The 16706-nt window shown below is 46.0% G+C and overlaps 1 protein-coding gene and 1 pseudogene across 2 annotated transcripts in view; one reads left to right on the forward strand and one right to left on the reverse strand.

Annotated features, from left to right (window-relative positions):
* GARNL3 (GTPase activating Rap/RanGAP domain like 3) overlaps positions 1–16706 on the reverse strand; it is a 132718-nt gene that overhangs the window by 16006 nt on the left and 100006 nt on the right. The window contains exons 18-24 of the mRNA XM_080927048.1: positions 16500–16574; positions 12713–12824; positions 7971–8069; positions 7527–7643; positions 4532–4710; positions 2492–2650; positions 1489–1555 (exon numbers count right to left, since the gene is read on the reverse strand). Coding sequence (XP_080783174.1) covers positions 1489–1555; positions 2492–2650; positions 4532–4710; positions 7527–7643; positions 7971–8069; positions 12713–12824; positions 16500–16574 — 808 coding nt within the window. The remainder of the gene's footprint in view (positions 1–1488; positions 1556–2491; positions 2651–4531; positions 4711–7526; positions 7644–7970; positions 8070–12712; positions 12825–16499; positions 16575–16706) is intronic.
* Positions 5956–6509, forward strand: LOC308428535 (glucosamine 6-phosphate N-acetyltransferase-like; annotated as a pseudogene). The gene has a single exon. The product of its transcript is annotated as a glucosamine 6-phosphate N-acetyltransferase-like (transcript).

Genomic DNA, 16706 nt, shown 5'->3' on the forward strand with positions numbered 1-16706 from the left:
GAGCTACAAGTAGAATTGCTACTCTAGAAATGGCTGAATCTAGGTTGAAAAACTGTGTTTTAAAAATTTTTAGTTAAACTGTATCCAGGAAATAACTTTATTTCCATTTGCTTAAAAAACTAACTTTAAAAAGTTTACTGCCTGCCTGTGTGTGTGAGCACTACATGCACACCTGTTGCCAACAAGGCCAGAAGAGGGCATTGGTTCCTCTGGGACTGGGAGTCACTGATGGTTGTGAGTTGTAATATGGTGTTGGAAACTGAACCTGGGTTCTCTATAAGAAGGATACCTCTTCTTGGTCCCTGGGCCATCTTTCCAACCCCCATTACCTCATCAGCACATGAAATGCTGGAGGAGTGTCTGATACATTTGCTCAGTTCAAAACCTACCCTGCTACCTGACCCAAACTAACATAACTGAGCTACACAGGCTTGCTTTAGGCTGATTTCGTTAACAGCAGAGAAATGCAAAGAGCTACAGGTTACAGGCTGGGTGTGCTGGCTCACATTGTTTATCTCTGTGAGTTCAAGGCCAACCTGGTTGACATAGAAAATTCCAGGTTAGCCAGAGGTACTCTTAAGACTCGGTTGAAAGAAAAGGTACAGGTTGTACATTCCTAATCTTTCTGAGTTCTGGTGGATGGAAAATCCCAAACCTGACCTCATCTGATGAATCATATCCAAAATTTAGACACTCTTGCTGGGTGCTATGGTACAAGCCTTTAATCCCAGCACTTGGGAGGCAGAGGCAGGCAGATCTCTGTGAGTTCAAGGATATTCTGGTCTATATAGTGAGTTTCAGGATAGACAGAACTATGAGACCTGTATCAGAACAAAAATAAAAATTAAAAAATAAGTAAAAAAAATCAGGTACTCTAAAAATAACAACAGAAACTCATATAAAATATAAATAAATGTTGTGTTTAGACTTGGGTTCCATTTTCAGGATAATTAGAAATGTATGTGCAACTATCCCAGAGTCTAAAAAAATATAAAATCTGAAACACTCTAGGCCTAAGCACTTCAGATGAGGGGCATTCCCCCTTCAGGAACAGAAGATAAAATCTGGTACTAAGGTCCAGAGGGTCAGAGGCAAACCCTGCTCCATGCTGAGTAGCTACACAACCCTGAGGAAGGCAGCTCATCTCTCCAAGCCTCCTCTGCCTTAGCTCAGATGGAGGGAGATAACAGCCTGCAGTGGGCCACTGTAACTGAAAATCTGAATGACACAGGGGTCACCTTGCATACAATAAGAACCCATTAGCTGGGAGGCACTTTCTTCAGCCCACAGCCTGCAAGCTGGTGCATGGTGGCAGCTCTGGTAAGCGTGCCAGCGTGCCACTGAGAGGTGTGGGCTACAGGTAGGATGCAGAGTTTAGACATTCCCAGCAATGTTCATCACATCAGTGTGCGGGAGTAGGGAGACCCTGTCCTACCACCCCAAACAGGCTGTGTTTGTGCATGAAGAGCAGACAGCTCGATGACTTACAGTTGTAGCATAGGAGCAGGCCGGCTTCTCCATCTTCATATACATCAATAGCTGCAACAAAATTAACCTGCAATGACAATGGGCAGCGGTAGTGGAGCGTGGGATCGGGCCACTCAGAAAAACTTCCTTAAGCTCTGAGTGTCTAGCGGTGGCCTTCAGAGTGCTACAGAGCCATTGAGAGCCACCTGTACCTACAGTGCCACCTGGGCCTAGGGCTACAAGGAGCCGCAGGTGTGAGAGAAACACCTTTGCTTTCTCTCCACTCTGGGTGGAATGTTCTCACCCCATTTCCCTGCCCTTCCAGAAGGTGTGAATCTAGCATCTTGCTTGTGTGTTCTTAAACGCTATTTACCCAGAATGCTCAGGGGCACAGGGCTGCTGTGTGCCACGGACTCCATGCTCACACCAATGCTCAAGCAGACAGCACTGTGCCTGTCTCACAAGAGGTGAGAGCGAGTCCCTCAGCTGTGGGACTCACAGACCCAATCCAGCCTTTTTCCTGACATGTTGCTTGGACCTTCAGTGAGGGCTCTCTGCCTCTAACACCCAGTATGTCTCCATTTCTGTCTCCCTCTTTCCATAAAGATGGCATAAAACAGTGGAGTAGGTCTGGGACATGCTTGCCCCAGATTTGAGACAAGGGTGATCAGCCTGGGCTGTAGCCATTCCTTGTCCATCCAGAAACACTGCCCTTTGAAGGCAGCTCCATGTGACCCAGCCTAGGGAGCACAGCATGCGATATAGATGCACAGTAGGCACTTTTACAGTTATTATTTTGAAGCAGGGTCTTGTGTAGCCCAGGTTGGCCTCAAACTACTATGTAGCCCAGGTTAACTTTGACTTCACAATCCTCCTTCTTCAGCTTCATAAATCCAGAACTGAAGATCTGAGCCCCCACACCCGACTAGAGGATGCACGTTTAAGAAGCACATCACGGTATCTAAAGAAGACACAATCCCTTGCTCTCTCTTATTACCAGCCCTTCCCACCATGGTCAGCTCACCTTGTTGGCCTCCACATGGTGCAGCCTAAAGGCTTCTCCTGTGCTCTCGTTTACCACATCAAACTGATGGCGATATGCCACACAGATGAGGTTGTCGCTCTCCTCTGTTGGCCCATCCACTAAGGCCATCACTGCTGGGGAGTCACACAGACAGATTTCCTGTACGGATGAGGAGGACGCAGGTTAGGACACTGGCCAACTTCAGGCAGCCTGTGCTGCCTGTCCCTCCTTCCAGAAGAGTCCAACCTGCCTGGCCATAATGGAGCTGTACTTTGAAGATGGCAGTGGTCTCACTGGATTCCTTCATGTAATCTCTCCTCAGGTCTCTGACCTCTGTTGCAGGAAGGGATGGAGGCCAGAAAAGAACTTCCCAATCTGACTCCACTGTCCGGTTGGCTTTAGCCTCCACGTCTGTCTTGAGACTTAGTAATTAATAATTGCTGACCACCTGGCTGAGAACCTGGCACACACCAGGTAGTGTTTTCATGAATCCTTGTACCAGCCCCTGGAAAGTGGGTGTGGCATTGCTCTTTGGCTCTCAGGTCAGGCTGATTGCTTATGGTCACAGTTTGTATGTGGTAAAGCCATGGCTTGAATCTGTGCATCTGATTCAGAGCTCACAGTTCCTAACTATTCCACATAAATATTCACTACAGTGTAATCTTAAGAAGGCAGATGCCTAATTAGAACAAGATCTTAACCTGTTTTAGTATAACTGTCAGAGTGTTCTGCGCCTAGAACAGCAGCAGAAACCTATGTGCATAGTAATTCAGGAGGCTTTAACTTGGGTGAAAACACCTCAGTTCGCCTGCTGCAACATTGGCTCGTGTGGCTGATGTTGAGCACACTTCATATCTTGTCTAGCTGGAGCTGGTTTTTGTTTTTATGAAATGTGGCCATCCTGGAATTCGCTCTGTAGACCAGACTGGCCTCAAACTCACTGAGATCTGCCTATCTCTGTCTTTGGAGTGCTGAGACCAAAGGTGTGTGTCACCATTCCAAAAACTGGATGGGTTTGTTTGTTTGTTTTTTTTTTTTTTAAAGAGATGGGGTGATGGGAAGGGATAGTTTTCAGAAGGCTTCATTCAGTCCTAAGGCTGACCCCTCAACCCATCAACACATCCTGCAGACAAAGGTGGATAGACAGCTTTGCTCTACACCTCTTCTGGCCTCTCCAGTTACCAAGACCCCTAAAGCCTGCCTGGACTGGATTCTGGCCTTTCAGCAAGTCTTCTGATTGACATGCTTGGTTCCTGTGTGCTTTTCTACTGCTGAAACCATGTTTTAAATGGTTTAACATTCCACTCCTTTGCACTGAACTTTCTAAAAGTCCCTACCTTCCCCAGAGTCAAAGTCAAAGTCTTTGTCAAGGCTTCCAGGACTGCAGACAGTCTGCTTCCAGATCTTGTCAACTGGCCACTTGGTCTCCTCAGTGCCAGCCATTCCTGCCTGACTGTGCCAGGGTTCAGGGTCCTTGGCTCTCTGCATGCACCTGCTCTCTGGCACTCCCTTTCCTCGTCCCTCCTTACACACATGCCTCATTGAGAGTCTGCTCAGGCAGAAGACCCCTGGTACCTACAGCCAATCTGCTTAGTCTCAGAACTTTTTCTTTTCTTTTAGTTGGGGAGATAAGGTTTGAGACAGGGTTTCACTGTGTAACAACCCTGGCTGTCCTGTAACTTGCTTTGTAGACCAGGCTGGCTTTGAACTCACAGAGATCTGCTTACCTCTGCCTCTAAGTGCTGAGATCAAAGCCATGTGCCACAATATTTAGCCTCAGTGTTTATATCAGGTATTTGCTTGCTCAACTAGAAGGCAGGCTCTGTGTGAAGAGATACTTTGCACTGCTTTATGCCCATGCCCAGAACTTGTAGAGGCTACTGTGAATAAGCATACAGTGTAGCTGAGGTGTCTGGGCAAGTTAGGGCACAGGAGGCTGGGATCCCAGAGGGGTTACTGAGAAGTGGGACAGGCTTGGGACTAGAGAGGGAGTCAGTTAATACTGGGTCAGGAGATCAGCAAGCTGGACAGCAAACCTACCCTGATGTACTGAAATTCCTCAACAGGGGACTCCGACAGGGGAGACAGGAGTGAGGCACCTGACACCCCACTTGGCTTGTTGTGTGGTTTCCTTGTGATGAGAAGCAGTTTATTTCGAATTGCAACCACGATTCTCAGTTCTCTGCTGTGGTGAGTATTAATAGCATACAGGTGGCATCCTGGGAAGAGGAAAGATAACATTTACCATAAGCAGGGAGGGTGGGAAGCCCCCAGGCTGGGGACCTTGGGCATGGTCCCTAGAATCCTGGGACTGAAGCATAACTCAGAGACAGACAATGTTTGGATGCCTGGTGCCGTGGTGCTCAATTTGAAACACCTCTCTCTGTTCATGTGTTTGAACAGCTGGTCTCACTGTTTTGGAAGGCTGTGGAACCTTAAAAAGGCAGAGCCTCACTGGAGGACGTGAGTCACTGGGGATGGGTCTTACAGCCTATCCTCACCTCACACTTCCTGTTTGGGCTCTGCTTCTTGACTGCAGGTGAAGCATGGGTAGCCATTGCGCCATGATGGACCATATCCCCTTTTAAATTGTAAGCAAGAATAAGCCCTCCTTCCCTTAAACTGCTTCTTGACAAAAATAACTAACACACTAGGGAAGATGACATAAAAACCCAGTTAGGAAAGGCACGCCCCTTCCACTCTACAGCTTGTACACTTGGTTTTATTTATTAGTATTCTTTTTAGGTTTACCCATGTGTGTGGTGGGTTGAAAGAGAATGGCTCACATAGGCTCATATATTTAGTGCTTGGTCCTCGGTCGGTGGAACTGTTTGGGAAGCATTAGGAAATGTAGCCTTGATGGAGGAGGTGTGTTACTTGGTTTTGAGGTTTTAAAAGCACACCCCACCGTTCCTGGTTAACTCTCTCTCTCTGCCTCACGGTTGTTGTCTGCCATGCCTGTCTGCCTGCTGTCATGCCATGTACCATCTGAAACTGTAAGCCTGCAGTCACTTGTTTCTTCTGTAATTGCACTGGTCATGGTGTCTTAGCTCAGCGGTATGAAGGAAGGGAGGAAGCGAGACAATGTGTATGAGTGTTTGGCCTGCATGTGTACACATGCACCATGTGTGCATCTGATGCCTGAGGAGGTCAGAAGGGGCAGGTGTGATTAGCCATGTAGATGCTGGGAATTGAACCTGGGTCCTCTAAAGAACAACTGCTCATGGCCTCTGTGTCAGGTCGCCAGGCCCAGGGCTTGGCTCTGTATCTGCTACACAATAGGAATGGAAGGAGAAGTGACCCACAGGAAGACGGACGCGCCGGGACAGGAGCGTGGTCCGCTCCGGTGTGGTGTGACTGAGTAGCCTGCTCTCCTTGAGCTCCCATAGTTCCTGCTTCGGCCTCCTTAGCACTGGATCCAGGGTTTTGCTATTTGAAGACTGAGCTCAGACTTTATTAGAAAGATGAAACCTGTGAAACTCCTAGGTTTGACCCAAGTTTGCTCAAAGAAGTGGACTGGAGTCAGAACACAGCTGTCTTTTCTCCAACACATCCTGGAGAAGGCTTGGTTTTGAGGCCTCTCCTGTACTACAGACTTAAATAAAGGTTTTTTTAAGGTATTAGGTCAGTTGACAGAGACTGGCGTCTTCAGCCCAGAGCAGTTCATGAAATCTTTTGAGCATATAAAGAAGTCTGGGGATTACTATGTTACAGTTGCAGAAGATGTGACCATAGGACAAATTGTGGCTACAGCAACTCTGATAATAGAATATAAATGTATCCATTCCTGTGCTAAGAGAGCGAGAGAAGAAGATGAGGTTGTTAGTGACCAGTGCAGAGGGAAGCAGCTCGGAAAACTGTTACTGTCAGCTCTTACTTTGCTAAGCAAGAAACCGAACTGTTACAAGATCACCCTTGAATGTCTACCACAAAATGTCGGTCTCTACAAAAAGTTTGACTATACAGTTTATAGTAATTATCTGAAGAAAATTACATGTGTCGGAGGTTCCTAAAGTAAAAACTGCCATCAAGAGGCCGATGCTACAAGGCTTTACTGTAGAGTTCACTTTTGTGGCTGCATCCCAGAGAGCGCCCTCCCACCTAGACTGAAGCAGTGCTGTGTGTGCTGTGGGGTGACAGGAGGAGGCCCGTGGCTGCTGGAGCACACATCATGGGGTGATAGTTTTAACCAAAGGAATATATTTCCAACTTGAATCTTTTCTTGCATTGTATTTTCCTAAAGTTTGTCTTCATTTCTTGGTAGTCAAGAGTATGGTTATGTCTGCTCTGTGCTGCTCATTTTAAATATATGTGTATATACTGAATGAGGGTGTTTCTTACCATAAAATTATTCCTGTCTCATGTATCTATAGACCTAAGGTGCACCATTTCTCACATTACAGGGAGCTGGACACTTCTGTCATGACCACCAGATACAGATTTGCACACTGTTGATCCTAACCCTGCACACAACTCGGATAGTCTTGTGCCACCTGTCTCATCTGTCAAATGTTAGAATTATCCAGGGTCCTGCGAGGTGAGCAGCTCCTGGTGGCTTGTGAAGCCTCTGGGTCCCAGGACTGTGGCACTGCCTTTGGTACAGCTTTAAATGGCAGCTGTGTGATTATGATGCTACTACTATCTTGATCACTGTCCTATTTTATTTATTTTAATAATGTTTAAAAACAGAATCGGATACTTTATAATATCAGATATAATAATAATGGTTCTAATCATTTGTATTCCATGTTATTGTTATTACATTAAACTTGTTTATATGAAAAAGAGAGAAAGAAATGGAAGGAGAGGTTGACCAGGACTCCAAGAACCAAAATTCCCAAAGTGTCTTTTGTTACAGATTAGCTAGGGGACCTAAATTCACTCCAAGACCTGTGGCCTGAAGGCTGAACTTCCTTGTCCTCTACCTGTTAGAGTCCATCTAGGCAGTCCTGGGACTAAAACCCAGGGCTCCCTGGGGACAGAATGGAGGGCTTCAGGCGAGCACTCCCCCGCCGAGCTCCTCCCCAGGCCTCACCTTTGGTTTTCTCCAGCTTGTTTTCACGGCAGTCAGATCTGCTCCTTCCAGTTTGCCTGCCATCAAGGCCTTTCTGCACCACACTCAGCCGGAAGACAAAGAGGCGGGCATCCTTCCCTAGTGACAGTGAGAAGGCAGAGGGATCAGACAGTGAAGCGACATGACCTCCTGGGACTCCCAGTCAGACACCCAAACCAGGGTAGGGGGGTGTTCTGGGATGCAAGGAACTGCAGCTACCTCATAGCACGCTTGCTCCACATAATTGTGAGAGAGTGAAACTCTCCTTCCCTCCACTATCCTGACAAGTGAGTCACCAAAGGACCACAGCACGGACACCAGGGAGAGGAGCAGTGACATGACCCCAGACCCAGTGACCCTGTGGTTGGTTGTAGTGGGTCACCCGCCATCTTGCTCTTCCCAGAGCAGCCATCTGAGGGGCAGCACCTTTGTCTGCTCTGAGAATCAGAAGGTCCAGGGTCTCGAGCACGTGGATCTGCTTCACGGGTAGAGTTCTGTCAAACACGGGCACGGATGGGAGATCATCTGGAAAAGAAATCTGGTCACCCTGCTGCACCACCTGTGATGCATGCCTGGGGCTGACCTGAGCCTCTCTGGTCAAGGACATAGTTGGCTTCTAGAGCTCTCATAAGGTCTTAGAAGGAGTTCAACACAGTTCCCTGTGCATGGGAGAAATACTGATATGCCCCACTGAGTAGCATTGGGAACTCTCTGTGAGGGTGGGCAGAGCAGCAGGGACATGAAAAGAAGCTATGTTTTTCTTGTTGGTGTCACCAAAGAGCAGAATGTCTCAACCCCAGATTTATTGGGGTTGTAGTAAAGGGCTGAATAACACAGGGAGGAGAAGTGGCAATTAAAAAATTTTAAATGTTATAATGGGAAGTATCAAATTTTAAATTATTGCATGAGTTTCTCAAGAAAGTAAATCAAATGCCTTCTACATTTAAATACAAACACATCCTATCTGTAACATGCCCTTTGTCTGTATCAATAGTAGTCTGCTTATATGTTTTTTGTTTTATTTTGATTTTCTTTTTGTTTTTAATTATTTTTGTTTTTCATTTTTTAAAAATGTATTTATTTTATGTGAGTACACTGTAGCTGTCTTCAGACACACCAGAAGAGGGCATCAGATCCCACCATGTGGTTGCTGGGAACTGAACTCAGGACCTCTGGAAGAATAATCAGTGCTCTTAACCGCTGAGCCATATCTCCAGCCCTTATTTTGTTTTTCGAGACAAGGTTTCTCTGTGTAGCTTTGGCTGTTCTGGAACTCACAAAGATCTACCTGCCTCTGCTTTGGGCTTAATGGTGTGCACTTTTGTCTGGTTTGTTAATATGTTTTTTTTTAAGCTTTTATTATTTTCAATTATATGTAAGGCTGCATGTGAATATGTGCATGGGTGTACAGGTGCCTTTGGAGGCCAGAGGCTTGAGATCCCCTGGAGCTGGAGTTACAGATCGTTGTGAGCTACCCACATGGATGCTGGGAGCTGAACTCAGGACCTCTGGAAGAACAGCAAATGCTCCTAACCTCTGAACATCTCTCTGGTCCCAGCTTATACATTGTAAATACTTTTTCAGATAGGAATTTGTAATACCCTTTTTCAGAGACCAAAAATGGGAGAAGTATCAGTTAAACTGTCTCAAATAGCTGGGACAAAGGATGCTACATGGAAACTCACAGTAAGAGTTCCAGGGGAACTTCTCAAGACATGGTAGTTAAGGACACAATTTGACTTTGAGGATATTGGGAAGTTGCAAATGGTAATAACTACATTGTTGTCCCCAGAGGCCCCAGGCTGTGTCCCTGAGAGGACCAGTGTTCTGCTGCAGAAGGGCAAGGCTGAGAGCAGCGGGGGACTGTGGACATCTCAGGCAGAAGCAGCTAGCTTCTTTTCATCTACACTTACTCTTCAGGGCTTTGTTGTGGGCCTGGATTGCTCTGTTTCTTTCTAATGTAGGTGCAAGGGGGAGTGGGGTTTAGGCCTCTTCCAGAAATAGAAATGAACCAGGAGCTGATCCCTCTCTGGATGACTCCCTGTAGGGGCAGGGCCTCTGTCATCAGGATCAATAGCATCTTCAGTGGAGAGGGGGCTCCAGCTCCAGTTGGCCTGGAAAGTTCTAGATCTGTCTGTAACAGGTCCCATGAGTTAGACAGCCTGTCCATGTTTCCCTTAGTTACACAGAGCTTGCTTCTAGTCCTTTAGTAGGACTCTGACCACAGACAGTCTCAGTCACAGTCCTTCCTGCTCTTCTGTCACTAGGGCTCTGTAACGCTGCCAGGAGGATGTGCCTGTTCCAAACATGGAATGATAATTCCGGTATTGATGTATCTGGGCGAATGGCTGCAATTAGGTTATGGTCCACAGTATTGTCAGGACTGGCAGGTCACATTCTCTAAGGGCTTAGTGGATGTCAGACCCCGAAGTGTCCTACATTCTTTAATTTAGAGGCCTCATTTACTGGAACTGGTTGGCATTTGTAACATTCCTAGTTAACCAAGAATAAACCAGATGCTCAGACGTGATCAGAAAACAGAGGCACACTGTGTACTGCCAAGCCTAGCATGGACCAACATGCACCCCCCTCTGCTCCTCAGCTAAAGGGTTTGTAGGCAGACAGGAAGAAGAGCAGGCAAGGACAGGAGAAAGTGGCAAATTTAGTGGCTGCTTGATTAATTATTCCTTTTTGCAATCTTGGTACAAGAGAGCTTTTCTATTACCATGAAACCAAAAAGGGAAGAGCCTACTTACTCAGTGACTTGTCCCTTAAAATAGGATTTGCTGCACTCACAGTGCAAAGTTTTTAAAAATTGTGACCTTAAGGACTGGAGAGATGGCTCAGTGGTTAAGAGCACTGACTGCTCTTCCAGAGGTCCTGAGTTCAATTCCCAGCACCCACATGGTGGCTCACAACCATCTATAATATAATCTGGTGCCCTCTTCTGGCCTATAAGCATACACTGTATACTAACTAACTAACTAACTAACTAACTAACTAAATAAATAAATAAATAAATAAATCTTAAAAAAAATTATGACCTTAAAAGAAGTAGATTCCCCAGGGCAAGTGTAATGAAATTAAGTAAAAGCTATTGGGCTAGGACAGGAGTCAGCCTAAAACGAAAGGGAAAGACCCACAAAAAACATGTGTGCTACGATCACATGTAGAGCAGGCCCGCTATGGAGTAAGGGAAGGACAGCACATGGTGAGATGCAAACATAGCTCAGGCCTTCTCCTTCCTGGCAAAAGCCAAGGGTGGGTGTCACTGGACAGTTGGGACAGGAGAAGAATAGTCTGCATGCCTCTCCAAGGCTGACAGAAAAGAATTTTCTAGAAAATTCCTTTACACCAAAGCCAACATTATAATCAGATCCAAACAGCACAATTGCAGAAAAGATTTGAAAATATCGGTTTGAATTTTAACCTTTTTTAAAAAAACTATCTCATATAGTACATCCTGACCTTGGTCTCCCCTTCCCCCAATCCTCTCAGTCTCCCCACCCCCACAATTCCCTGGGGTTATATCCAGTCTTGACCCAGGATACTTTCCTTTGATCTCAAAGGAAAACTAGAGAATATTAAACATCTTCTTAGTGGTAAAATCCTGTAGACCTATTTACTTGGGACCACGGTTTTGGAAATTGGTGTCAACTTCCAGAAATGCTGGCAGAGTTTGCTGTGTTTAAGTGGAGCAGTTGGTATTATATGAAGCTCTAGTCAGACCCACTGAACAGCCATGTGACTTTACACAGGCCATGGTGTTACTTTAGGCCCCTGTTTCTTCATCTATAAAATTTAAAGAGTAAATATCTAAGGTCTGTTTTGAGTTTTGAAAATTAAAAGAAACTTTTGGTTGCACTTTTGGCAAAAATCCTGGGATTTTGTGAGCTTTTAGAAATCACTGGCAAAGATGACAATTGCCTTTTAGAAACTTGCTGCTATATACCAGAGTTGGCTGCAGGCACTCAGCACAAGACACCTCAGCCTTGCTGCCGCTTCCTTGCAGTTACAAGTGTTGTCCCCAGTGATCTTTCAGCCTTTTAAGACCAGAGGCTCAGAGGAGATAGACTCTCTTTTTGGAGATGGGAAACCCAGGTCTTACAATCCTAGGCGAGTGCTTTACTACTGAACTATATAACCCCCACCCTTGGTTTTCTTCTACTGATATCTTATTAAATTTGTTATAGATATAATTAGATATGGTAAGCATGATGGGTCTTAAGTTGTCCAGTTTATTAAATTAGTCACAGATATAATTAGGTTATGGGAAACATGATTAAGACCTACATGGAAAGTCCCAGGTAGGGTCGGTTGCTCCTGCCACCCTGTAGAAAGCAGCTGCCACAGAGCTTGGACCTAGTGAGGGTGCTTAGGCAGAGGTCTGAGGGGCAAGCAGGGCTTACTATAGAGAGGAAAGGTGACATAGTTTTAGGCCACCAAGTCAGTCTCACCAGAGGGTGTGCCTCTAGAGCTGCTGCCTCTCTAGTACCCGTGGTCCCTCAGAGTTCCAGGAGGCCTGAGGCCACTGCTTACCTCCTCTATTGCTCATGGGGGTCTAGAATAATCTAAAGGCACTTCCTCCTGTTCTGGAGTCTACATCCCATCAGCACCATGGCCAAGGGTGTGGTGTGTGTGATAGTCTCTCCCCAGGCAGGCTGGTCTAGCTCCCTGTCAGAAAGCGCCATTTAATACTGAGTAGCAATCTGTCTTCCTGCCAAAACGTTTCTGCTTCTATAGTCATCAAAACAGTTTATCTAAGATTCATATAATTTATTTTAGACATCAAGTTTTTTTTTTTTCTCCCTCCAAGTCAGGATTTATTTTTAAGTCTTCAAGAGGGCTCGTGTCCTCTAAGAAAATGCTGTGAGATAATATGCCTCTTTTCATTTAAGGTTAAGTGCTGGGACCATGATGAGTGATTGCTGAAGAAGAACCTTTTAGTAGGTGGCTTAATATCCAGGAACTGATTGGAGACTGGGGAAAGGGACGAGGCTCCCAGCACGCTGAGCACATGTCTGAAACGAGGGGCTCTATTGATTAGAAAATCAAACCTGGCTAACTCCCCTAGGGACCAGGCATTTATGGTCTAAAGGAGCAGTCACCCACCTCAGAAATACCACAAATCACGTAAGAGAAGACATTCAGGAGTGCTACTCACTAACCATCCACTAGCAAGACGCCGGCATCAGTGGAAACCAGCAAGGCCTGGCCCCAGGGATCTGCACACACAGCTTCATGAGGGAAATTACAGCAGAAACACTGGGGCTCCCAAGGCTGTGAGGCAACACAAGCATCGGAGAGTAAGTGTACCAGAAAAACCCACACTGTGTCCCACAGATGGAAACAGTAACACAGATACTCCATGGTAATGACCTGCACCAGACCTGGGAGCTACTGGGTCTGAACTCAGTTATCCTTCTCAAGGACAGAAGCCCCCTTTTCAATATGGATGCCGCAGAAAAGCCGAGACTTCCTGTGCTTCTGGCACCACTGTCTGTCTCTGCATGCCCATACTGTTGTTCTTTGGGCAATAGAAACATTGGTACTGTTTTTAAAGCAGTTTTCTTTAATACCTAGAAGTTGGGCCAATTGGTGTCTTTTACTTTTTTTTTTTTTTTTTTTTTTTAAGAGGATTGGTGTTAGTTTAGCACAAAAGGAAGTCCCACATGGCTATTTTTAAAAAGGTAAGATTTCTGTGTTGCTGGTTCAACAAAATCATTAAACCATACACAATGCAAGAGGTCGATATTGTCTTAATATATAGGTGTTTATTGACCCACATAAAGCTACAGAATCTTACAGAAAAAGTAGCACATATTTTGCAGGAAAACAGCAAGAGCTGCTAATGAAGTGACTCCAGGTCCCCATATGGCATGTTCACATCGCATGCACACTTTTTTCTAGCCCCTGTGTGAAATGTCACACTGCACGAACACTTCCTGGGACCTTAGCTTCATTTCTGTTTCGGGGATAAAGTTAGAGCTCCCTCACAATGCCCCTGAGGTGGATGTGAAGTCCAGGAGTTGTCAGGCACTGCTTATTAGGGTCTTAGTCATAAAGCATGGTGGACGGGTTTTTTGTTTGTGCCGCCATTAAGAATTGAACACAAGGCCTCTAGGCAAGTGCCCTCCCACAGAACTGTATCCCCAGTGCTGAGAACTGCAAACATCGGAACAGACTTCTGCTCCCTTTTAGACACCTCTCTTAGCCCCATGCCTTGGAAGTCTTTGACTAGACTTGGAAGTTTCTAGGGACAAGGAGGAGGCCTATATTTTTACTTCTTCTTTCAGCTAGACATAGGGTCTAATATGACCCAGCTGGGCAGCAGGACCTAGCAGATCCCGTCTTTGCTCTTGTAGGTGTGTGAATGCCCAGTAGAGACATGTTCATATCCTTTAAGTTCAAAAAAGGCTGAGGATCATATTCAAGAGCATCGCCAGGGCTGAGGCTAACACTGTGGCTTATCCCCAGCTGAACAAAGAGCAGGTTTCCCCTTTAGGACACCCATAGTCTCAGGCTTGCAAAGATGTGTCCTGCACTGTTCTAAAAAGGCAGCCTAGAGGATATGGAAACATTTTCCAAGCTGAAAAAGGAAAACACAGGCAGGTCACTTATTGAAATATTTCCCCCAAGAAGAGGTCTGGCAAGTTCTGAGTTGGCTACAAGAATTGAAAATGCATTGAAACCAGCACTTTAGGTAATACTAAGACAGAACAATGGAGTTGTTGTTTGTGTGCATAGTGTGTGTGTGTGTGTGAGAGAGAGAGAGAGAGAGAGAGAGAGAGAGAGAGAGAGAGAGAGAGAGAGAGAGAGAGAGGCTGTGTGAAACAGAGTGAGAGAGAATGTAGGATGTGCAGGGGTTGCCTATGCAAGTACATGTGAATGTCCAGTGTCTTTTCTTGGTTGCTTTTTGAGACAGGGTCTCACCAGTTCTGCTAGACTAGCTGGCCAGCAAGTATTCAGAGAGACCCCAATGAGTACTAGGGTTTTAGGCATGAACCACCACAATGGGCTGGGGTGCTAGGGATCTGAACTCAAGCCCTAACTTTCCTCATTGAGACATCACCCCAGCCCTCAACTGAGTCTTTATATTATTTTTGTTCATATGGGTATTTTGCCTGCATGTATGCCCATGCACTCTGCATGCAGGGTGTTTAAAGACCAGAAGAGGGCATCAGATCCTCTGGGACTTGTGTGCAAACAGCTGTCAGCTGTCATGTAGGTGCTGGGAATGGAATCCAGGTCCTTTGGCCGAGCAGACACCAACTGAGTCTTAATAGCAAAGTGTGCCCTGGCAGGAAGACCCAGGTCCACTGCTTTTATGCTGACACAAACGGTAGAAATGGCTTTTTATTTTGTGCACTATGAACAAGTTTTTGTGAACAGACTTTGTTTGGAATATGTGTCTAAGAACTTTAAAAAATGTCAGAATTAGCACCATTTATAAAGTGTTTAGGAACCCACAAATTCTTACCATGCACACAAAGGGTAGAGTGTAGACCTCTTGTCTCATTTGGTCAGAAAGAACTTTATTTTTTTTCTGGGTCAGTTGCATTAAGTTTTAAAAACTGCATTAATTAATTAAATAATTAACTAACTCTCTCTCTCTGTGTGTGTGTGTGTGTGTGTGTGTGTGTATAGCACTGTGTACCTGCGGAGGTCAGAGGACAACTTAGCAGTTTTCCTCCACAATGTGGGTCACAGGATTAAGCTCAGGTGGTCAGGTGCAGTGGCAAGTGCCTTTAGCCATTGCGGCATCTCCCTGGCTTTCAACTGCATTAAAAAGCATACATGTGGGTGTTGGGAGAGGCCGGAAGAGGATCCCTTGGAGCTGGAGTTACAGGTGGATGTGAGCCGCCTGGTGTGGATGTTGGCACCTGAACTTAGGTCCTCTGTGAAAGCTGCAAGTGCTCTTCCAGTCCATCACTGTTCTTGATGACCCCCATCCCTCCCTATCCTGCTTTCAAAAGTAAAAACAGGAAGTAGACAGGCTGTAGGATTTCCTGTTTGGCTATGTGGCTATATGTTATATAATGGTTTCTCACCTGAGCACCTCTGAGCAGCAAGCTCCGAGCAAATTGATGGTTAACTTTGTCAAGTTGACATAACCCAGTGTTACTTGGGTAGAGTCACAGTGAGGCGTCTACACTGGGCTGACCTGTGGGTGTATGTGTCAGGGACTGTCTTGATTGATGTGGAAAGACTTGGTCCACTGAGGCAGTATCAGTTCCTAGGTAGGTGTCCCGGACTATCCACCAGTGGAGAAATCAAGCAAGCAAAGATGTGAGCAAGAGAGCCTGCATGCATTTACTTCTTTGCTCTTTATTGTGGGTGTGATGGCCAACTCCTGTCGCCGTGACTTCTCTAAGGTGATGCACTAACCTAGAACAGTGAGCTAAAACACCCCCCCCCCCCCGAATTGCTTCTTGCCAGGATCATTTATTTCAGCCACAGAAATGAAACCAGGAAAGTAGCCTTTCAAGCTGACTCCTGGCCTATTGGATTAAAGCAGTGGCTCTCAATGGTCCCAACGCTGTGGCCCTTCAACACAGTGCCTCATGTTGTGGTGACCCTGACTATAAAATTATTTTCATTGCTACCTCTTAACTGCAACGTTGCTCCTGTTATGAATCATAATGTAAGTATCTGATATGGGACCCCCTAGGGGTTGCACCCCACAGGTTAAGACCTGCTGGCTGAGTCAGTGCTCCAGAATCCTGCTGTTTGTATGGGCTGAGGTCAGGTGACATGAACACACGTGAAACTTGAGGAGCACAGTGCCAGCATCCTGGCTGAGCAGGCCTGGTCCCCTGCTTGCCATCTGTGCACACAAATGCTATGTGGTCTGGGCTCCTGAGGACTCTGAGGACATCCTCCCACCCCAACTGTTTCCAGAACTTCACTGAGCACAGAGGACATTCACAGCTCTCAGAATTGCCAAGCACTTACCTCTTTTTTACACATCCCTGATGCTGCCAAGCTCGATGGGGCGTCCCCTCTCACAATGGACTTGAGCTTCAGGGCCTGATGAACAGAGATGTCCCTTAAGGTTTGGGATCAGGCAGTGAAAGATCAGCAGGGTGAACAGTTAAGGTTTGAGAAAAAGCAGTGAGTCAAGAGTAGTTTGGGTTCAAGCTGAAGGTCCTCTAAGGAGAT

This window comes from Micromys minutus (genome assembly GCF_963924665.1).
Source record: "Micromys minutus genome assembly, chromosome: 13".
Taxonomy (NCBI): domain Eukaryota; kingdom Metazoa; phylum Chordata; class Mammalia; order Rodentia; family Muridae; genus Micromys; species Micromys minutus.